Raw genomic sequence first — 24,908 nt, forward strand, 5'->3', positions numbered from 1 at the left:
GTTAGGATTTTGTCTCAGTTTAGGAGTAGTAAAGTTAGGAATCCTAACTTCACTACTCCTAAATACCTTTGTGAATACCGAAAATCGTAAAGTTAGACTTTTGTCTCAGATTACTTTTGTGAATCGGGCCCCACGTTTTTAACAATGCCCGGGGTAAGGTGGTTTTAGCCCTTGAAGGGGGATTGAAGTCTTTACTACATTCGATTACCAATAAATTTTAATAATTTGGGCCGGAGATTTTAATACCCGTCTATGCAGACTCTCTGATACACATGTATGCGGGGTCACTGCTGAGGCTGGGATTGGTTACTCACATTTCCCCCACAATTACTATGGCGACCAATTGAATTCCTTAATTGCCAAGTTTGACATTCATTTATTACAATGTGAACACAATAGTAATGGGGACCCTATTCCAACCTTTATTGGGAGGAATTCAGCTTCGCTTATTGATTAGATCCTAATATCTGTCAATGCACGTAAGTGGTGTACAATACCAAGGGTTACCTGTCCGGGCCTCAGCGACCATAACTGTATTATATTGACAGTTTCTTTCTGGGGCAATGTCAGTGGCACAACTCCCAGTTGCGCTTCTGACTTTGCCCCAATAAGACCTAACGGAGTCCGTATTTAATGGGACAGAGAGGATCCGACTGAAGTTTTACACAATATTTGATCTAAGGGTTTTAATTATATTATTCTCTGCTAAGATGATGTGGTTACCCCTAAGCAGTTACTTTATAGTTTTATTGGTATTACCAAGACAATAAATGACCTTCTAACTCGCCCATTTATGACAGGCCACGCCAAACATTAGGTTGGTTCGACCATGCATGTACCACTGCCTCTAGGGTCCTGAAATTGGCCCTTTGCGAATGACCTAGAGATAATTTGCTGATTGAATCACTTAGATTTAAATACAAAGAGATGCTTTCAGCTAGGAAAAAGAAACTTCAAGATGTGGCATGGTCTAAACTCACACGCTGCTGACATAGGAGATTGTAAATTATTCTGGGATACTGTTAATTCCCTTTTTTTAAAGGTCGACTCCTTCCCTGAATTGTGGTCACATGTCACCTGTGACACTTGTGTTGCTCACTTCTTTGGAATTTTTAACTCCTCAACGGCTGAAATGGTAACCATTTCCATCAAGGAACAGCCAACTTGGCCCCCCCTTACCTCTGGGCATTACAAACCGATAAGTGTTGTGGGTCCTGAAGGGAAGTAAAGGGGCCAGCCTTCCCCAGGCCCAGATGGGGTCCCATTCGTTGATTTTAAGATTGCCACTGACATATGGGCCCCAATCCTTACTGGAGTTTTTAACTTGGCTGTGACGATAACGATCCCGCCTTCATGGGGCACATCTATTATAGTCTCCATCTTCAAGAAGGGTAATAAATCAGACCCTAAGAACTATCGGCCAATCTCATTGTTAGATTCATTGGCAAAAGTGATGAGCAAAATATTGCTCAAGATATAAGAAGAATGGGCTCGGGATTGCTCAATACTCTCACCGGCACAGTTTGGTTTCAAGAAATGTGTGGGGACCCTTGAGCAATGTTTGAATCTGGATTTACTCATAGGGAAGTATACACGTGCCAAAGGCGGAAGATTATACCTCTGCTGTGCTGACCTGAGCAATGCTTTTGACCTAGTAGAACATACAATTCTCTGGTCCACTTTGCTCGCTATGGGGGCGCCTTTACCAATCATCTGCTTTCTGGCAAGTCTATATGAGAATCTTGCGAGGAAAGTACATTATGGCCCATGGGGTAAATGTACCACCAACTTCACAGTTAAACTTGGCATTTGGCAAGGCTGTGTACTTGCCCCCTTGTTATTTTCTTTATTTATAAATGGGGTGGACCAGACTTTATAATTGGTGCATGCCGATGTCCTAAAAGTGGCTGGTCATCCCACACCAGTGCTCTTGTATGTAGATGATGCTTTCCTGCTGGCTAGGACTCTGGTGGGGCTGCAACGTTTAATGGATACCTTTTGGGGATTTTATTGCTACTAGGAAATTGATTATTAACAAAAGTAAAACTTATACAATGGTTAAGGGACAAGCATTTTAGAACATTCTTTATGGATAAGTTGCCATTAGCCTCTGTTGATATCTTTTGCTACCTGGGTATTATCTTCTCGGGTAACGGTTCATGGTCCCGTGAAATTACTAACGTAAGAAGCAAAATGAACAGAAACACTCATGGAGTCTTTAGATTTTCTGCCAAGCTGGGCTCCAGGCCAGTTAAGGAGATGACTGCAATTTATAGGGCAAACGTTTTATCTGTTGCCACATATGGGGCTGATGTGTGGGCCTACTTCAACAGTAAAGTACTTCAGACTGAGGAAAATGGTTTTCTCAAACGCCTTTTTAGTCTGTCCACTGGGGCTTCCTACAAGATCATTCACAGAGAAGTAAAGCTCTAGCACCTTTCAGAGATAGTTGCACTTCGCCCTCTGCTGCCCTGGCATTCCATATGGATCAAAGAAGAAACTAGTTTTACAAAGTCCATCATTTTAGATCGTTTTACTTTAGACAATGCATTGGCGATCCCTTGGTTATGCTACATTGATTTTATGTGCAGTAAACTATTTAAGGCGTCAGTCCGGACTAACCCTCTGCTAGTCTCATCACTTAGTAAGCAGTCTATTAGAGAAGCTTTTATGAATTTTCAGGGTGAAGTCCAGCTGGATTGCGAGATAAGGAAACCTACTGTCAAGTTTTATCTGACACTTACTGTGATGGAGGGTTGTCAAAACTATTTAATTTATATTCCTAATCTTATGCATCGTTTTGCACTAGTTAGACTCAGATTAGGAATTGTCCACCACCTTGTTGCCTTGCCCAACATGAAAACTTGTCCCCTGGATTTGACTCCTTGTCAGTTTGGTGGACAGAGTGGACAGAGTAAGCAAAACACTGTGCACTTTATGTTGTTTTGTGGTTTTTATTCTGGTCTTAGAAGTTATTACCTGAAACTACTTCTGCTTGCGTATGGCAATGGATCGCAGATTGCAGCCCTAAAATATTTGTCCGAATTAAATGATGCCATGGTTTGGCTTAATGTAGCACTTCTTATTATTAATGCAATTAACATATGTAAAAGCATCACTGTTTCATCATAGTGATGACTCAACTAAGGTCTCAACTGGAGATTGTACCCCTTTTAAACATTTTTAAGGGTTTTAAGACATGACCAATTGTGCTTTCTTTTTGTATACTGAGTATTGCTTTGTGTTATCTTTTATAACTCTTATGCTATCCATGTGTAATGCATTTAGCTTTTTTTTAATCTATGTATACATTTATGGTTGTATTAAACATTCCAAATGAAGTTTTCGGAATCGAATCGAAATCGCATTTCCTGCATAAGCTTGCAACTTGTGATGCAGTACGTGGCTTAGCTGTCACTTCCTGTGTTCAATGGATTACAACAGAATGGGGCATTAAAGTGAGTCTGCTTACGTTGTTCTAACATGTGCCTCAAATTAGCTGTAGCTCTGTCAGAAGGCGCATGACATAGAATTAATATTACCAGATTGTGCCCCCTGAGATGAAATAACACCACTGTGTCCAGTTTTACGGATGAGGTGTTTATAAAAAAAATGTTCAAGCCCACACTTGCATCCTCTGCCCCCCAAAAGCCCACGCTTGCATCCTCTGCCCCCAAACACACATGCTCACTATCTCTTTTTGCCACAAAAAAGTTCGATTTCATTTGAGTCTTTCTTTCGTCCTCTTTCTCCTTTCCTTCCTTGCATTTTTCGATCATGCAACCACCATTTTCTCGTTTTTTCACTCTTCCCTCTCCATATTGCAGTGTGCCCCATTCTTTCTTCCTGGCAATGTCTCCCCTCTATCACCCACTCTTTATGGAGTGTCTGTCACTCCACTAGAATGTGGTTTTAGCTCCTTTTGCAGAGAGGGAGAGAGAGAGATGCAGTTAGGTTGAAGTTGACAGGCCGACGTGACTAACTGCAGACCCTCTCGCAGGAGCTTTGCCACCGTCGCTGCAGCATGCTCAATGACACTCGGCCCACTGCAGCCAAGTTATGGCTGTCATATACTACCTAACTAGAATAGGGCTGTACATTCCCCGTGCTTAATTTAGGGTTCTTCTATCTACTCCTGCCTTCTTCTCATACATAGTTCTATGTATCACTGGTTCCAAACTTCGTGCAGGTATCCCTCGCAGAATATCCCAATTAGATCTCATTCAACATTATTCGCGAGTTTATCTCTTCTGCCTCAGACTTCAAAGCATTACATCAACGCATGTAACATCCTAATCTCACGCCTAAAAAGGAACAAGTACTTTAAGCAGTTGTTGGAAAGAGGCGTGTGTGAGAAATGCAATTAGCCCTTCATATTGTGAATTCGATTAGAAGCGTCTTCAAGCGGGGGTGGAAAATGACAGTTACCTAGGATTTCAAAGCTGGAGTACCTCGGTGACCTCTAATTCAGTCTTGCGCAGTGCTTAATTTGAGCCGGCTGTTTCCGGTGCTCGGCACCAGCACGAGTGTCAGCATCAGTGCGTGTGACATTCTGCCACAAGGTAGCGCTGTCTGGCTACTTTAAAGATGACCACAACAACAGAGTTATTAACTCAATGTACATTAAAAATGAATAATACCTTGCATCCTAGCCATTCTTATAGCTTTGGGGCCCCGAAATAGTTCGAACTGTCACACTTGTAGGAATGTGAATGTTAGAACTCCTGTTGTTACTATCATTGGCGGTGCTGGCAGGGGCAACATGTGGTACAAAGTGCAGTGGCCTCCTGGAGAGAGCCCTGGCACTTAGGGTTTTGCAAATTAAGCACTGGTCTTGCATGAATTAAGTACCATTCTCTAACTAGAAGGGGCTGTAAAGTGCCCTGCATCTCCTCAGAGCTACACCCATGTTAGGTCAATTATTTTGAAATATGTACTGACAAAGCCTGTAGGACTGGCTTGCTGCTAAAAATGTCTTTTGACTGATTGATGAGTTTGTGACTATGTACTATTTTGGATGGGTAAATAAGTGGATACAAAAATTAGTTAACATCTGGCTGAACGGACACATCAGTACACGGATGAGTGAAAGACCATGCACGATGAGTCCGTAAACTCAACAAATAACTTTTAGTAATCAAATAGACGTGTGTGGGCAAGGCCGAGCGCTAAATTGGCGCACGCCAACATTATGGCAGGAGAAGAAGGGAGCACTCCCACCTCCTCTGAGCGTCCAATAGGAGGCGTGCGGAGGGGCACTTGCTTCCGGTTCACGCGGGCGTCCAACTTTGGGGTCCGACCGGTTTAGACCGGCCGGCCCGTGCCTCCCCCCCCTTAAAAGGGGGTGCGGGGAGCAGAACAGTCTCTTGTTCCTTTGCTCCCCACAGGCACGGTACCTGGGCTACCAGCGGCCCGTAATTTTGTTTTGCCCACCCACCATCCCCTAAGGCAGGCATTTTAAATGTGTTTGTCAGTAATGTATTTTTTTTGCAGGTATCTCAGGAGATAGTATTTAATGTAAACATGATGATTTGGTGAATTTGTAATAAAAGAGTCTATAATTGTAATCGTGTCAGTACAGGACTTTTAATGCAGAGTTATGTAGTTGAAATGTGTAACATTTAATAAAATGTCAGTACATGAAATTTGGTTTCAGGTAATAATGTCGTATTTAGTTGTGTGTGTCTCCGGTCAGGCGGTAAGGTCATGATTGGTAAGCATAGTCTTCGATCCTTAGTGGTCAGAACCATGTAACTCCAGGGGCAGTGACAGCCGGTAGGTAGGCTGTCGGGGTGCAGGGGCCGGGGGAGACACTCTTTCAAGTGGGCCTGTGGCCACCCTCGCACACGCATGCACATCAGGGTGCAAGTATGCAGAATTTTGCAGCCCCCGTTATGGAGTTTAAGGCACAGGGCGTAGGGAGGGCCCGGGGGAGAATATCCGTCCGATAAGCTGTACTCCCTGAGCAAGCCTACTACGGCGGAGTCATTTGTAGTTTGCTGGGATCTAGAGGCTGCCAGTCATTGACCTTGCCGTAGGCTCTAGAGGGGACACGCAGAAAGTGAATATATGCATTGTTAGATTTACGGTAGGAGTGTCGTGTGTATTTGAGTTTAAGGTTAGCCATGTTACATCATCTGTCTTACAATGTATCCGGACTTTCTGTGTAATTGTACATAATGCGAATAAGTAATGTTTTTTAATTTTTGTAATAAATACGGCTGTGGGGGTTACACCCACTAATCCAAAAGATGGTGTGGTCTTATTACTTGCCTTAAAGGAGGGAGGGAGACCCTATCCAAACAAGGGCTGCGGGTCCAAAAGGTAAATAGGGGACTTAGGGTGTACCAGGCCATATGTGTGTGTGTGTGTGTGTGTGTGTGCGTGTGTGTGTGTGCGCGCATGCGTGCGTGCGTGTGTTTGTTTTTAAAATGTTCCAGTTAGAGTTTAGGCTTTATTACTAAGTTTGTGCTGTATGTTAATCTAATAGAAGCATTTGTCTTTCTTGTTTCTAGCATGCTGCCCCCGTGTACCCTCCATCCCCTTCCAGGTACAGTATCATATGATGTGACAACAGACTTGATGAACATTTTACCAATAGCCTACAACCTACTGTTTTGGGGGGATTCTTGCATTTAGAAGATTTGTCACTTTTTAACTCCCATCAACTCCACTCACCCCTAAAACCAAACATCAGAAGTCTTTAAGAGCCATCTGTTATGCACATCTTATGGTTTGTAGGTCACAAGGTTACTCCATCAGACTGTCCTCAACTCGACCTTCCTTCCGATCTATCCACCTTTTCTTCCCTCTTCTGTGATGCAGTCAGCCAGTGCTGTGAGCATGCTACAAAAGCGCACAATTAAGTTAAGTTGAATTATAAATAAGCACAGGCAAAAGGTTATTAAAGCATTGATTGCCATATCTAAAACCATGGGGCATCAGTGCTGAAGAAAACAAAGCACAAGCTTCTAAATTCCGGTCATGAAAACATTAAGAGCCAGGGGGTCATTTAGACTGTTGTAACGCAAAATTCATTTTCGTTTGTTGGGGTGCATTATAGTCACACGTGTGGAGTGCATTCGCATATAATCCTTTGTCGTGCTAACATAAGGTATTTGGACTTTGAATCATAATAACATAAATGTGATGTATTTAGGCCGTTGCATAGAAAACATTAAGAATTTATGTGGAAGCCAAATGTAACTAGCAGGAAACACACTAACTTGAAGAATTTGTGTTGTGCAGCTGACAACTATTATTGAATAAGTTTATAAGTTCCTGTCATTTTTCATGTAGGTAAGGATGTTAAGAGAATGAGCCTTATTTTTAAGCCTGAATGGAGTTCGTGGAGTTACGCGTAACTTCGCTGCGCTGCTCGGAGCTCCACAATTTTTTGTGCCAGGTGTTTGTCCTGCGCTGGAAAATCAATGTGAATGGCCCCATGCGCAGCGCAAGAGTGCGCTGCTTCTTATTTGCAGGTCGAGTAGATTTTTTACTCGCGAATCAAATTTTTTAACGTGAATAGAAGGCTTCTCAATGCGAGTGGTCGCGACCTCCCGCGACTGCCCACATTGAGAAATCCGACAGCCGGCGTTGAGAAATCTTGCCGGGATGTGGATTTTTCTCACTCACACTCACCTACTTGACCTTTGGGAGCAAGAGCGAGGAAAATAATACGAGTTTTTCAGAACTCTGCATGCTCCGCGGTGTGCAGAGTGGGAAAAACTCAGCAAACTCTGTGAAAAGAGCGGAGTTTACTGCCCCGGCCTACTTATTTTCTATGTAATTAGTAAAGCTAATGTTCCATATCTCTTATCTTAGCTGAATCTTGTAGGCCTGAAATACATTTCCCTGAAAGCTCTTCCTTAAGACGTAACAGGAAATTTCATATGTGCTGTGAATTTGGTTCTTTCTCACGTCCGCAGTGGAAGAAGCGCCCTTGTTAGTTAGAATAATGTTTTTGTTTTAGAAGTTAGGCAAGGAGAGAAGACGATGCATTGAGAGTTAAGGCCGATAGGAGAACTGCTTTATTTTCACATTGGGAAAGGCCTGGGAATCAAGGTCAACATTTTACTGCTCAGAAACAATGCCGTCTTCTGGAAAACAACCAGTGAGAATGTGGTCAGAGTGAATGACGTGACCTGAAAGGAATCCTGGGAAGATACCTGGGATATTGGATTGTTGCAAGTAGGGAAAGAGCCCCACTTCGTCTCTGCCTTTGGAGGGAGAACATTTTAGAATGAGCTCTGTTCTCAGTAGCTTCATGCTACCTGACCCACTGGAGTGGAGAGACTTCCAAGGAAGACTCCACATGCTGACACTTTATCCTACCCCGAATTAACGCTTAAGTAGGGATGTCACATTAGCGTTAGTGAAGGGATAGATAAATGCTTTATTTCCATAAACCTTCCATGCAGGGAAATTTGGACTCATGCTTTTTGATGCTCTGCCTTCTATTTCTTGAGTTAAGTGCTTGTGTATGCTGCATTGACAACTTCTGCTTGCAGATTTGGCTTCCGGTTGATTCCAATGTATTTCTACACTCTCATCTTGAGGTGTCTTTATGTCCAGTTATTTTTGGATTTGTAATAAATTAACTAACCTTACTTAGTGGTTTGTGGTTACCATGTGTCGAGGGGATCTTGCTTTTAAACTGATTGACATTTTTACGATTTCTCCCCCCTCCACGCTTTCATCCTGAGAAAAAGAACCATCGACTTGTGAGTCTAGAACAGATCCAGAACGTACGGGCTTGGCCCTTTCAAGACGAAGTGGGCAGTCCATTGTCCTGCCGGGCCAGCCTAGGGTACGACCTCTACTCCCATGCTGGAGGTTACCCACCCTATTTTGAGATCCTGCTCGGGATTGGTTTGGATCTCTGTGCCACTGAACTCACCACTTAAGCAGCTCTGCTGAACGTACTGAAGGTTTGCCGGCTTGATAGCATGTTTGATGCTCTTGCTTGTCAACATTCTTTGCTTCAATGGAAAAAATAACCAAACTGTGAGTTTGTTTATTAAAATCAAAACACATAATGACCCTGACTCACAGAGAGCTTTCTCCCTGCATCCGGGGGCCCCTGCCTGTTATCCCTACCCAGGGCAGCTGTGTCCACAAGGCAGGTTACCCCATCAAAGGGTTACACTGTTGGAGCCAGATGAACCTCCGCTGGTATAACAATAAAATACAATATGCATTTCTAAAGCACACAGCTGCTTCTGAAGTGTCCATGCTCTAGCAAAAGGACCACAAACACACTAACATCCATCCCTGGACAACCAGCCTAAGCATTAATGAGATACATCTTCAGACTTTTCCTAAAGGCAGTTGCAGATGGGGCAGTCTAAAGCAAGTTCCAAAGTTTCACCGTTAAGAATGCAAAGGATCTTCCACCTCGCCTCATCTTGCAGACCCTCGGGGTATGCAAGAGTTCTAAAGTATTAGACCTCAACGATCTGCCCTGGAAGTAGGATTTAAGCCTCCTTCTAAGGTACTATGAACCATTCTGCTCCAGTGCTCTGTTGGCAATATGAATGCCTTGAATTTGTTTCAGCTAGCGATATGTAGCCAGTGCAACTGGCGTAGATAGGCAGACACTGACTGGCGCATTGGAACTTTATGGATATGATGTGCATACCTGCCAACTCACACGGTGCCACATCGTGACACATGATATCAGCTCCCTTTACCCATCACCAGGTGGCAGGGAAAACAAGCTGGAAATCCACTGTAAACAGGGGATTTCCCGCTCATTTTCAGGGGCTTTGAACTGCTGACATCCATTAAGGGGTGTGAAGACACCCCAGGACATCGGCACCGGCTTCAGCAAGCTTTTTCTCTGGTTTTGGAGGAGTGTGTTTGGGGGCAGGGTAAGGGCAAAAGTGCCTCTCAGGTGCTTCGGTAGCACAAGGTCATGCCCTTCCAATGCCCGCCCCCATCCTCGCACTGAAATTTCTGTCTTAGTTGGCAGGTATGGATGTCTAGCACCATTTTGAATGATCTGCAGTCAATGCAGCAAGTAGGTTGGCGGAGCCAATTATAGACTATTTCTCTAGTTTAACTTTGAGGTGAGCAGAGCATGGACCAAGGTCTTCTGAGCAGCTACCGGAATTAGGTGTAGCCTCCTCCTGAGAGACTTCAGAGTTGCAAAGCAGCTAGGCTAAACCGTTTGACCTGTGGTTCAAATTCTAAGGTGGTATGAAATTTGAAGCCCAAGGTTTCTCACACAGGAGGACGGAGCAGGAGTAGAACCAAGTTCCGAAGGCCACACGTTGAGTGAATGAGGGTACTGGCTAGTGCCAAAAAAGATTTCAGTTTTGTCAGAATTCCATTTAAGGCAACTATCACTCATCCAATCACCAACTGACTTCAGCCACATCTTGAAAGAATTGAAAGCATCAGTCACTTTATCTTGGAAGGACAGAAGTAAGCTGTGTGTCATCAAGACCTTCAAGCTGTAAGATTCGACCATATTTGCCAAGGGTTCCAAGTAAACATTAAAAAGAGTAGGGCTCAAGGCAGATCCCTGGGGTACCCCACAATCAAGAAGATTTGTGGCAGGCGTAAAAGGGGCAAGAAAAATGCTGCTTGAGCTCTGTCTTCAAGATAAGATTTAAGCCAGGCCCAAGCTTACCCTTGGATTCCAATGAGCTTGAGCCCATTCAATAAGATCGGATCAGAGACCGTGTCAAACGCTGATGACAAATTGTTAGAAATGGAGGTTTCTAGTTAGAAGGTTCTTACCCTGTTAAAGTAGAAACCCTTCTTCCTAATCAGAATAAGGGAGTTACAGTCCTGAAATCATCACCTTGGTAGCTTGGTAGCTTGGCACGAGCAGTCCGGCTTATCTCAGAGTCAGTGTGTAAAGCATTTGGACATAAAAATGTACTAATACAGTGAAATCATTACTAAAGGACACCACACCAGTTTCAGAAAAATAGCCAATATTTATCTGTGTAAAACAAGACCAAAATGATCAGAATCCAAGTTAGCTATTCATAAATCTCATAAAGCAAAAATAGATTTTAAAAGCAGTTCCTTGAAGTTGATAACTCTGTCCAGGGCAATCGTGGCATTGTGAACAAATAAATCCAACAGTTCTGGCTCAGAGCGGCATCGCGGTCCAGATGTTGTGAAGACCCACACACAGTCCCTTTAGAAATGTAGGGCGTTGGGGACTTTGCAGTGAGCTCTGAAGAGCTGGCCTTGGCAGTTATCAGTTCTGGAGGTCGGTGCAGGAGTCGTCGGGCCCTTGAAGTCACACATGTTGCAGAACGAACTCTGAGGTTGAAGGTGGGAGCGTTGGTGGGCATCAGGCTGTGATGAGAAGTGCAGTGGTGCGGCGTGTGGTGCCCTCAGGTTGCAGTTCAGGCAGCGGCTCAGTGACAACACCAAGTGACATTGGTGAGACGAGGTCTGCTTTGCGTAGTGGAGCAATGCTCGTGGCGGTGCAGGCATCGGTGGTGTTGTTGTTGCAGCGCTGTTGTTAGCTGACAAATTGGAGTTGATGGCACCCATTGTTGTCACCCATCGAAAACAGTACAGAACATTCCCAAAGGATAATTCAAATGAATGCGAAGGAATTAGTGACATGAACATATACAAAGAGAAGGCGAAATACTTGACGAACAGACTTAACACAACACGGGTACCCTACCTCACAATTGGAGAAAACAGCGAAGGAAATCGAAAAAATACCACGCACCGAACTTTTACAACCTATAGATCCAACCAAGAATGAAAAATTTGACACCATCAGGTTCTTAACTGACTTTTCACAATGGTCAATATCACATCCGTAAAATCCTGAAAAAACACTGGTACCTTTTAACCAATACCATAAAATTAATGGAACGGATTAAAGATTTTCCCCAAATGGTCTTCAAGAGAGGAAAAAACTTGAAACAAATTTTATGCAGATCGGAATACACTGACCGACGCAAGATACCGAAACCCAATTTCATTAGCAAACCATGTGGTTTCTACGGGAAACAACCTTTACATCGCGGATTTTACTCCGCAATACAACCACAACACGGTTGTTACAACAACCGCGTTGTAACCACGCAGTGCCATTAATACGTAAAATCTGCGATGTAAAGGTATATATTCGGTTTCTACACCTGCCACAACTGCAACGCATGCAAACTGTGAATGAATAAACAACTCCAATGGAGCGATAAGTCAAATAACACAATCATGATTGTATGAACTGCAATTCAACATACGTAATCTATGTCATAAGCTGTCCATGCAACAAAGAATATGTTGGCAGTACCATCCAACCTCTGAAAATCAGGACTTTGCAACATTTTCGGAACATTGATAAAACTGAAACAGGACCACCTTTGACAGAACATGTCCAAGAACACTACCCCAACCGTAAAAAATTCAAGTTCTTTGGATTGGAACATGTGAAACCACAAACAAGAGGTGGTAACCGTGAATTACACCTGAAGAGGAGAGAGAGTGAATACATCTTGCACATGGACCCTGTCACAAAAGGACTGAACGAAGATGCAGAAATGCATTATTGGCCATATTGATTGAATGTTTTGCAACCACCATCTTCGCTGTTCTCCCTCATGTTAATACACGTTTGTCCCTACAGTCTCTCCTCTTCGTTTTCAAGTCTCTTATATTAGACATCTCACTGGCGTATGGTAAATCTCTCCTCCTATAAGCACACTTTCCTCTACTATCCGCATGCTTTCTTGGCGCAAGTCTGATTTCCCCTCCCTTCTTTAGAACTACTTTTTTCCCCTTCACTTTTTTCCCCATCACTCTCTGCCAACACCCTATTGCCGGGACCATTAGCAGAGTACTTTGAGCATGTCCCCTTTCAACTCCCCTACCGCTCTGCCCAACTCCCCATGCACCCAGGAGCTCCCTGACATCACAGTAATAAGTATCAACTGACTTTCACTATATCTCTATTGTGTACTGTATGCCAACTATTGTCTCACCATTGGCAGACCAGTTTCTTCCCTTGGTTTTGGACTTTGTGTTGGCTATCCAACCTGTGCTAGCACTACTGCGTCGTCGGCATTGTTCCATGACTCACTAGTTCACCATTTCACGTATCGCATTTCCCGACCTGTTTTGGTGACATACTTCTATTTTATTATGTTCACCGATGCACGTATCCTACCACCTGATCTGTTTTGATGGCATACTCCTATTTGATTTTTCTTGGTATTCCCCAGTTTCTGTATTGTCTGACTGTGAGAAGTTGGCCTGGCATATGCTGTCTCCTAGTTATAGGGACACCTTGCACCAGTCCAATTCGACTCTTATTGATGATAGTTTTAAGACAACCTTTAAAGAAAGCTATCCTAGTGGTAGCTGTGGAGAGCAGCCTTCAGGCTAAGTCTTGAAGGAGTGTTAAGCTTATTGTTTTACCATAGATAACCTCTTGAATAACCAAATGAAAGAGTAGCCCACATATTTATATATATAAAATATATGTATTTATTTTAGACAGAATCCCACAGTCTCTTTATGAAGCTGTGGCAAAGTTACAATTCAAACAAGCATTTATAAACACAATAAATAGCACAGGAATCACAGGGCCCCAGGGGGGACCAAACCATATATCAAAAAAGTGGTAGAAGAACCACGACAATTCTACAGACAATGCCTAGGGCATTTAGGATCGCTGGCCACTTAAGAATCCACCCCAGGTTATGAGGAAGGGGACCCACGGGAGGCGCGTGCAGTGGAAATAGCTGCTATCGGGATCTCTATTATAGCCTATGGAGAATGTCGCGGTTGAAATTACACAGATTAAAGTCACTTCTAGCAGGAGTACAAAGTTAAAACTTTAGACTTAAGCTTTTGAGGAGCCCACTACCACGAGAGTACCGAGGTACCACTGTTACCTGCCCCAGGGAAGCCGGGTGCATAGGTCGTTTTCGATGTCGGGACGCGGGCTGATTTTCTATAGGAAAATGTTCAAAAGTGCTGCTAGCCAAAAGCGTCGATGATGCCGTGAAGATCAAAGATGTGAAGATTGTAGAGAAGAACCTGAAAGCAGAGGGGACAGAGTCAGGGTCACGGCAAGTGACCAGGAGGCTCAAAGCAAAAGAGCCCTTCGATGTCGGGTGCTTCAGGTGGGAAGTGGTGTAGCTTGGATTTGCAGCCACAGGCTCCGGGAGGCTTCAAGGAAGGTCAGCTTCTGGAGGGCGACTGTCCCACGTCGGATGAGGGTCGCTGCGGTGTTAGTGTCCGGATTGGATCCACTAAGCCTTGGCAACCGCAATCCACGCAAGATGAACAAATCTGCTACAGTACAGACCCACGAGGTCTGAGAGAGGTCTCCTTTGGGGAGACTGTAGAGCAGGCCTGGAGCAACCAGGGGAACTCTTGATTGTTGAAATAGATCTCCGCTGGGGCCCACAAGTCGAGAGACAAGGGACCGCGGGAGGCGGCAATTTGGAGTGCGTAAAAGGGCACCCACGAGCCACCGGAGGGGGCTAGGGCGCTGGTCTTTGGCACAATTGCTGTAGAGTGGTTGGCTCATAAACGGGCCAAAGCACAACTTCCCCACTGGTCAGGGTCGTGTGCTATGCAAGAGGTGGCCGGTGTCCTGGGGTATCGGGGATCTCGGCACCCACGTGGTCCACGGTGCCCAAACTCGTTGAGCACACTCACTGGCCTCTGGGATGCACTGGAAACCCACCTCAAGGGTGCTGGAAGTCGTCAAAGTCCGTAGGAGCAGTGAGGTTCCAACCGGGTCACTTGCAGTGTTTCAGGTGCCTGCCAAGCAGGGGGATAACTCCTTTATCCCAAGGGAGATTTCTTCCGTCAGCTGGGCAGCAGCAAGTCGAAGGTCAAGACTGTAAAGTTCAAGATTAATCTGAGGCTCTGGGGCCACGTTATTCACCTTTATCCCCAAGATTAGGGGAGTGTCCAGAGTAGTGTCCACCAATGAGAGGTGAGGCGGGAAAGGGTGGCTACACCCTCTCCCCTTTGTGTGATTCCCGCCTGGGCGAGGGGCAGGATGCCCCTGAACCGGTTCCAAGTGGTGTATGCAGAATGAAGGCACTGCAGCTGCCTATGTGCAACTCTGAAAGGACATTTGGTGCACCCACCCTGTTCCAATCCACATATCCTGTCTGGGGAGATGCTAGCACCTCCCTGCCACAGGAGTCCTATTGCCCAGCTGGCGAGGCTGGGGTTTTCCCCAGCAACAGCCAGCCAGAGTCATGTGGGTGGCGGGTAGTAGCCATTTTGTACTACTTGTGCACTTTTAAATTGGTGTCCGAATTCTGCCGCTTTTCCCATATCTCCCCTCTAGCAGGGGGGAATCGTGCCCTCATGCCCATGGCTGGACTGGGGGTATGATTCCTACATGTTTGACACCAAACACGATATGGTTCTGTGTAGCCATTCTCAAGTTATCACGCTATCGCGATAGACTTATAATGCGGTTAAGAGTATATGGTATGGCTACACTACAAACAACCCAGAAATGATTTTACGAAGGTTGCAGGGAGGTCCTACTCATGTAGGGGTCCCCCCTCACACATACCTCAGCACTCTGCCTTGTAGGATTAGCAAGGCCTGCTATAGGGGTGACCTATGAGAGTACATGTGTTGTAATGGGGTGGGATATAGGGTACCTATATCCCTGTAAGGGGTGCTAGCACCACCTTACCCAGACTACAGTAGTGGTCTGGTGGTGTCAGTTTGTATGGCTGTCCCAGGGTGGCACAATAAGTGCTGCAGCCCTGGTAGGCCTACTGAGGGACCCATGCCCTGGGTACCTAGGGTACCATCTACAAGGAACTGTCAGGGCATCCTCAGCATCCAATTGGTTTGTACCTAGGGTACTTCACATTAGTTTTAGGGAGAAAGCAGATAGGCTGGGGTCCTGGATAGTAGGATCCCAGCCAGACTAGTCAAAAACCACTCACATACCAGGCAAAAAGTTGGGGGCAACCATTAGTCAGATTCCACCTTCCTACACTGACAAATTTTTCTTCGTTACTTTTCCCTTTTCTTTTCCTGGTTCGTAACCCCTCCCCTCTGGCACCCGGGTACCGGAGGTCTATTAACTCTACCATGCCACTTCCCCCGTCATTCTTGACACCTTCGTGATGTTTGACTTTTTTTCACACCTTGACCTATTTAACATACATTTTTCTTACGCAGACATAACCTCATGCGAGACCGCAGAGATGATTTCCTGACTAACAAGCAGGTAACATGACCAAGCTATTCTGCCTGCTTGTGTCTCTCTCACAGACGTCTTTCCTCCGGCTGCACTGTTAGTCACATAGTGTTCTCGTTTCCCTTTAAATCATTAGTCTTCTTTCATCACGGTTCTTACCCACGAACATATATAATATTATTTTACTCGTCCTCATTGCCCATGCCTCCGGCTTGCTTTGTTTGCACTGGCTCACTTATGGGCCCGCAGCTCGGACCTTTTCAACGTGTTTATGGCTAGCTCAATCCTGCCCTACACCTTTTCACGTACCTTAAGCACGGCCTCTTGCAGTTCATTGGCCTGCTTACACGCATGCCAGCCTTTCGCATCCCCAGCACTCATTAATTGCGTCTGTTCATGTACCTCTAGCATGGCCTCTTGCAGCTCTTTGGCCTGCCACACGCATGCTAGTTTTTTGCATTCCCGGCACCCATTAATCATTATTACCGTTGTGACCTATTTTGAAGCATTTCTCAGAGTTTATTTACTCACACCCCTTCCCACAGAACAATTGACCACAAGGGATTTCTTGGTAAGTGTTCATATTTTTACCGACCATTACACGACCACTCAGCTGCGATTACTGAACCATATGAGAGCTGGTTATTTTGACTTGTATCTTAGGTTTCATATGTTAATGTTTTTACAATGCGGCCTCTCTTCCCCTGTATGCTCTTACCCCTTGATTTATTCTTACGAGTTTCTGGATAGAGTCCAGCCTGACCCCTTGATGTGAATCTTGATATTAGCTTGATAACGTGCATTATATTTTGCTGTATGCACAGATTCCACGTAAGAAATAATCACGGAACCCATGTAACTCCCATGACCTATGCAGGTTGCCACATGTATACTCGTCGAATTTGATTTCCACCTAGTTTTATCTGCATACGTTTATACTTTTATCTTATATTTATTTTCGTTCTGGCCTTATTTATGTATCTTTAATCTCAAAGTCTAATGTAATTTTTCTTTTTTTCCCCCCATTTCCTTCCCCTCCCCATTATTGTGTGTACCCTTGCACGTTCCCCTGTAACCGCCTATTGGGATTCCTTCCTTTTTCCTTGCTCCTCCTCTCACTTGCCATTTGTACCAATGTCATTTTATCGCCTATTCGTCTTGCATGTTATTTGTACTGTACATGTCAACCTTGAAAAAGCCCTAGGCCAGTGAGTCACTGGGCAAAACACTTCGGCTGTTTTTTTATCTTTTTTTTTATTGCACCTCTGATTTAAAAAGGCACACCATGCCCTGGAAAGAAGTTTGGACTTTGGGAATTATTCTCCAGCATACCATTGAACATTTGGCATAGTCCTCCTCCCAAGCCTATTTCTGTATCTCAATTTTTGGTGGCTCATGGCTGTAGTCATCTGGGAGAAGTTTGCCGACAGCGTCCTGACTCTTTGGTGTGAACCCTAGCACTCCAAAATCCACCCAGTTCCTACCCAACAAGAAAAACCCGGGTGAATATCAATTGATTACTTTCAGGTACCTTGGGTGACCAACTCAGTCAGGGAGCCAGTAAAGGGGTCCAGCAAGGTCCTCGGAAACAGTTACCTGTAGGGAGAAGCAATCTTCAGTCAGTTGGTACTTTATTTGGTCATAGACTATAAAAGTACATTAAAACAAGTGCAAATACAACATAGATCAAAAAATGACACTAATTTGATAAAAAAAAATATAAAACCATACAGTACAATATTGTGTGATAATGTCTATATTATTGGAGGCCAAAGTGCTGTGCTACCTAAGCACTACCCGAGGTTTGATCTCAAGGTAGCTTTCAGTCAAGTGCCACAGGCCTTTCTGATTGCATAATTTAGCCTCCTCATGCTCCCAATAGGCGAACTTCAACTTTTTTTTATGGTGAGGAGAGTAAAAGTGCTTGGATCTAGCCAATGCTCTTGCAAAAAACCTAGCACAAAGAAACTGTTTTATGTAGGCAAACCACTGACTTTTCGCCCCCACCCTGAGACCTATCCAAAACATCACTTAGACCCCTCCCTATAGTGTGCCAATTCAGGAGTAGCCTATACTTGACACCAGTAAAGTATTTGTTTCAAGTGAATTACAGAAACAATAGATCGTATTTCTAAGTCATGTTTGAAGACTAATGGAGTACTTTGAGGTAGTTTGAGGGCAGCTATCAGGAATTTATTTTCAGCTATTTTCAAGCCATTACTTTGCCTTGCCCCAGAGTTCTTATCCATTTGTAGCAGCAGCTACAGCTTGGGCCCTCCAGACTTCAAGCTAAGGGAAAAGTGAATGTGAGATGGTCTTACTTGCAAATTTTAAAATAGTAGCTGCCCTATGTTTCAGAATAGGAGTGCTTTTGGCACCCTGGTTGGCCTAGATGTTGGAAGTGGAGAAGCTTATGCCAAGGTAGGCAAAATCTGTCACTCGCTCAAGTTCCGCCCTTCTAGGGATATATTCCCTCTAAAAACCCTCAGTGGAGGTGGATGACCATAAACTTGGTTACATTTCATTGATTGTTAGGCCATGGTCTAGGCAAAACAAATTGAAGTTTTTTAGAAGGGTTTCAAGGCCTTTGGGAGTCTTGGATACTAACAGTGTATTATCTGCGAACAACAGAGCTGGTATTTTAGTTTCTCGGAGTACCAGAGAATTGTTGTCACCGGCCAATAGATAGTCAATACACCCATTGATAAAAAGCAGGAACAGTGTAGGGACAAGTACACAGCTTTGCCTTACCCCTTGTCAATCTCAAAAGGATCAGTGGTTTCCCCATTCACTCCCCTGAAGACCTGTGCAAAATTATCGCGGAGAAGTGGAATAATGTTATTAAGAAGGAAGGCAGAAAGATCCAGATCTTTAAGAATACATCATAATTTACCTCTAGGGACCATGGCTAGCAGCCATGTCAAATGCTGCCTTGAGATCGACAAATACACCATAGAGACTGCTCCTACTAAGGTCATCCTCCTTTCATCTTATTAGTTGGAACCGAAAGACCATACTGTTTTTGGTGCAAAGTCCATCTTGGAATGGCGTCAGAATTATGGTTTCAGGATGTCATCAATCCAGAGTAACACTCGATCTAGTATTAATTCACAGAATATTTTTTTACTGGAATTGATAAGGCTTATTGGGCAATAGTTCGCTGGATTTGACTTTGAACCTTTCTTGTGGATGGAAATAATTTCCGTGCCCTTCCAAGACATTGGAATGTCCAGACCTGCCATTATGGCACTAGCAACGTTGGTAAAGTATTGAGTCCAGATAGTGGGTTCGGAAATAAATAGGTTGCTGGAATTTGATCAAGCCGGGAGCTTTCCTTGAGTTCTGTGCTTTTATGGCATTATTGATTTGCTCCTGGGTGAGGAATTCTTCATCCCTGAGGGAGTAAGTATTATAACTAGGTAGCCCATATATAGTGGCCGGTATGGAGTCATAATTATCAGAAGTCTTATGTTCGGGGTTAGAGGAAGAGGAAGAGGAACAGTATAGTCTTTTAAAATGGGTTACAGTCCTGGGGAATATTGTGGGATTGAAATTTCACTCTTGATGTCTTGGAGCCATGTGAGATGACATGCCAAAATACTGCCAGTTCCCTGTATGTGCAGCAGTCAATATATAGGTCTAAGTTTGTTTTTGCAAATTTTTGTACTACTTTATTGTTGATTTTAGCAGCCTGACTACTTCCCTCGAGGTCTCCAAGGAGATGGCTCTTGGCTACTCTGTAGTTTCTATTAAACCACATATCATACTTGTGGTGGAATTCTTGTTTGAGTAAGGTTTGGTAAAGAACCTCAATCTTAATTCCTCAAACCAATTATCATGGATGTTGTTGGACCTGGCCCTTGTTGCAGGGTCATCCCAGAACCTTTTGCCTTCCTCCTGTATTTTTTTGACCTGTTGTTGGTGGTTTTACGACTCTGGGCACTTTAACACTGCTAATCAGTGCTAGTGTGCATGTGCACCCTTTTGTAAACTTGGTAAGATTAGTCTAAACCTGTTTGGCATATTTCATTTACCTGTGAGTCCCTTGTACAGTGGTATCCCATATACCCAGGGCCTATACATAAAATGCTACTAGTGGGCTTGCAACGCTGCTTGCGTCACCCACCTAAGTAGCCTTTGAAACCTGTCTCAGGCCTCTGCCACTGCAGGGCCTGCAAGCACAGTTTACTGCTGTGTGACATGGCATATAAAGTGGTTGCCATATCTACAACTCCCCTTTTACTACATATCAGTCATCCCTAAGGTAGGCCCTAGCTAGCCCTATAGGCAGGGTGCAGTGTAGGTAAAAGGTAGGACATGTGCCTTAACTGTGTGGCATGTCCTGGTAGTAACAAACAGCCTATTTGGTTTCCCACTGTTGTGAGGCTGCCCTCTCATAGGGATGCATTGGGGATTCCCTGATATGTGCTTCAGTGGTAATTCCTGGCATGCAAGGGGTAGCGCAACCATGTGTGGTATGTTTGGAATAGTGGTGATAAATCCTGCTTATTGGTGAAAACAGATTTATTATTACTATTTCAGAAATGCCACTTTTAGAAGCTATGATCCAATCTATACTAAACTTATACCCCCACACAAGCATACAGGGATGTTACTATCATTTTAATCAAAGTATATGGCATCATCTACAAACATCTGCACTAAGGGCCTTATGACGAGTTCGGCAGTCCATGGACTGCCATACCCACTGACCCAGTCTGGCTGTCGTATTACGAGATGTGCGAATTGTCTTTGCAAAGACCGCTACCGAACCGCCACAGCTGCCAGCGAACCGCCGCTGCTGCAGTCGGGGAACAGCAGCTGCCATAGGGCAGTACTGAGGAGTCCCACCGCCCTACCTATTATGAATTGGCTTTGCAAGGGGCCGACCACGGCGGTAGGGCCACCGTCTTCAAGTTGGCAGAAACTAAGGATTTGGGATGCATACTCCCCTCTTTCCTGTTTTTGCCATCAGAATTTGACGTGGATCCCTTTCTTCAGGTCTCTTTTTCACAACAACACATCCACTCCGAGGAATCCGACCCTGTTTTTGGTGAAATGCAGGTAACTCCTTTTTGTACCATATACCCACATGGGTATACATGACCCACATATGGGTATGCATGACCCACATATGGGTCAGACTTAGACAATGGGTATGTGGTATTTTTCCAAATGTATCATGCATATATGTTAATTCGACACATATGCAGTCAAAATGTTCACACAGGCATCGATACATATGGGAAAGTACTCACCCCCACTGCAAGATGTTCACAGCTACACTACGGGCACCACGGTAAACTTGTAATACGGCAGTCTTAAAAACTCCAGTGCTGTGGTCTCCCAGCAGTAGTGGATGCATTTTATGGACAGTTGGACCGCCAAACTCGTAATCAGGCCCTTCGTGTGGAATCTAGCACCAACAGCCATTTTGCCTTTGAAGAAAAAGAATGATTGCATTGGCCTATGTCCCTATGACAGAAGTAACCAACCATCACAGCATCCTAATAGAAAGTCCCTATCACCAAAATATAGAAGACAAACTAGATCCCCAAATGGACTACTTCGAGTACACATAGGTAGGCAGACTACATAAGTCAGGACACAGACACCAGCCAAAATTCCATATACCATGGTTGAATGTCTACGACACCACCTTGGCACAGGAGGCACAAACAAACAACGCAGTGGAAGGATGGTAGAATGCCTTCCAATCCACACTAGGCAGTACTAAACCTACCCTATACAAATTACTAGAAACCTTAAAAAGGGCATCCTATGGGGGAGGCTTTATAAAGATCAGCGTAAAATTCCCGGAATGCTTCCCTAACTTCAGCAGGATCTGTTACAATGCTGCCTTGCATATTCCTGATCTGACTAATATACCCGGTTGTTTGCTTTTGCCTTGACCGGACTACAAGGAGTTGCCCCACACTTTCATTGTATTCATTGCACTCCTGATCTTTAGCCACAAATTTCCTGCCATAATTTCACTCGAGCGTGCCTTAGTTATGGATATCAAATTCAACACAGGGGTAAGAGCTTTTGATAAAATACTTTGATCTGTCCTCAACCCAGCTTCTGTTTGGCAATGTTAAACATTCCCCTCTTACACCGGCCTTGAAGGCGTCCCAGACCATCCCGGGAGAGGAGCTAATAAGTTTGCAAACCCCCAGAATGCAGCCTTTTATATGACTTGCATACTCTGGTTCTGACAATAGAGCCCTCTTTAAGGTCCATCTTCTAGAGACACTTCTCAGTCCATCAAGAGGGAGTTCCAAGACAATAGGATTATGGTCAGACATTACTTTTGGAAAAAGTTCTACCTGAACACCTCAAACAAATAATGGTGAGACCAAAAAATAATCAAGCCTAGCAAATTTACTGTGGGGAGTTGACTATTAGGTGTATCCAGGCTCAGGCGCTTTCAAGCTGGGCCAGACATCAATTAGGCAAATGTCCTCCAAAAGATTCCTTAAAGATCTAAATTATTGCAGTTTGCGCCCAGCATGGCCAGCTTCACTGCTCCCAAATCCTCCTCTTGACCCATTTAAATTAAAATCCCCACAAACTATATAAAGGGTGGGCCAGTATGGTAATTCAGCTGCTAAGAAATTAAGCAGTCCAGGGACATCTATGACTGGAGCATATATCGAACACAGTGGAAAAGAACCACTGCCAACTTTACACTCCATTATTACCCATCTCCCAAACCTGTCTACAGCCTTCGGACCAGGAACAACAGTATTTCCTTTAACTAAAATGGCAACCCCCTTAGTCCTGGTGTCCTGAGTTGTGTGACAAACTCCATTTCCCCTGAGGAGTTCACAACAGGCGATATGAGTCTCTCTTGTAGGCAGTAAAAAAAATGAAAAGGATCGATGAAAGCAATTTAGAAACTGAATACAACGAAATGAACTCCAAAATAAAAAACGAAATCACCATTCATATGTAGTATTATATTTCCTAGCCAACAGCAAAGTTACAATCATCCATATTGGGCCTACATATAAAGTAAATGTTGGGGTGGGTTGCGGCTGGCTATTGGTGAGATGGCCAATCTTCTGCAGTTCCCTATATGAAACTTAAGATAAGATAATAATAGCCACTCTTCTCATTGGGGCAGATGAAAAGTTACAATATAGTTGTAAAGGCCCCGATTTCATAACTGTTGTGTCTATCAGCCATTTAACATGTTTCCCTTTATGCACAGCATGTCAGGGTAGTACCTCAACAAATAGTTCACTAATTAAAAAAATGTTCAGCTATTGAGAACTTTGAAGTTCCAAGACACTAGATTCAACTGTCCTGTCATGCTTCAAATACAAACTCAAATAATTTGCTGACCAATTTTTTTAACCTAATTTTTACTGTGACAAACCCCACCACCAGTGCCCCCACAACTACCCACATACCTGCTCCTACAGTTTGGTCCACCTCCTGCTCCCATCCCAATGTGGGTCATGGCATACTATACACAGTGGGTGCAGCACATCAAACCACATTTCTTTTTTGACATAAATGTCACAATACTTGAATGAACAAAGGAGATACACAAAGATATGGGAGAAGAGGATTCAAATAGGAAAGAAAGAAATTCCCTAACAAAAAAGGCAGATTAGTCTTCAACGCCAGTAATCCCACCCCCACAATCAAACAATACAGAAGGATAGGATCAAGTAGCAGGCTGGCATGCATGTGTCCTATGCAGTTTGTCTTTAGCAGCAACTTCAGACAGATAGGCTTCTGTCTTTCAAGGTAAGGCACGCAGAGCAGTATCCACATTTAGGGCCTTATTTAGAGTTTGCCACATGGGCTACTCTGTCACAAATGTGATTGTTATTCCATCTTCAGTATTGTAGGAAACCCACCTCTCTTTATAGTGCCCCACAATGGGGTGCACTGTGCAGAGAGGTCGAAGAGACCCTTTTTGGTTTACAGTGTCAAAAGTAGATAATACTAATGCTCTATTTTTGTGGTAGTGTGGGCGAACAGTTAGGCTTATCAGAGGGTAGTGCTAAGCATTTGTTGTACTCAGAGAGGCAATAAATTATACACACATTCAAGGAATAAAGTTGAGACCAAATTAGAAAATAATACTTATTTTTATATAAATATTTAGACCAAGAACTTCAGGTAATAAGTAAATACCTTTTGCAATATGATAAAATCACAATTTAAATGATAATCACAGTTGTGCGCAATTACAAACAATGCATTTCCTATGGAAGGAAAAAAGAAAGTGGACAACCAATAAAATGAAAATACTTTGCAGTCAGGAGCTGGAGCCTTGGAGTGATGATTCTGGAGCTGCTGAGCCACTACTGAGGTGGGTTGCTTTAGTCCTGAAGTTTCTCATCTGGGTGGGCTTGCTGTAAATGTGGAGTCCAGTTGGACTTTGTTTTGTAGGTTTTGGCAGCCAGGAGTCCGGTACCCTGGGTATTGGTGCCTTTTTGCTCCGGTGGGTCTTGAGACCTCAAGACTTGGCGCAGAGGCCGAGCTGATGCTCAAGAGCTGGCGTACCTTTGGCTGGCATTCTGAGACATCGGTCAGGTTGGGGAGCTGTATGGTACTAGTCCGGACTTTGCTGTTTTTGACACCTGTGGCTGCAGGGAAATAGTACCTTATTCTCGAGGGAGTTCTTTGGTGATTTGTGAAGTGCTGATGACTCTCCTGAGGTTGTGGGGCTATACAGCCACAAGACGAGCTGGAGGATGTTGATTGTCAA

General features: G+C 44.1%; 1 protein-coding gene across 1 annotated transcript in view; it reads left to right on the top strand.

Annotated features, from left to right (window-relative positions):
* The window catches only part of LOC146861793 (uncharacterized), a 379,950-nt gene that overhangs the window by 217,431 nt on the left and 137,611 nt on the right, over positions 1–24,908 (top strand). Inside the window, exon 3 of the mRNA XM_085643196.1 lies at positions 6,516–6,550. Coding sequence (XP_085499322.1) covers positions 6,516–6,550 — 35 coding nt within the window. The remainder of the gene's footprint in view (positions 1–6,515; positions 6,551–24,908) is intronic.

The sequence above is a fragment of the Triturus cristatus genome, chromosome 2_2, assembly GCF_964204655.1.
Source record: "Triturus cristatus chromosome 2_2, aTriCri1.1, whole genome shotgun sequence".
Taxonomy (NCBI): Eukaryota; Metazoa; Chordata; class Amphibia; order Caudata; family Salamandridae; genus Triturus; species Triturus cristatus.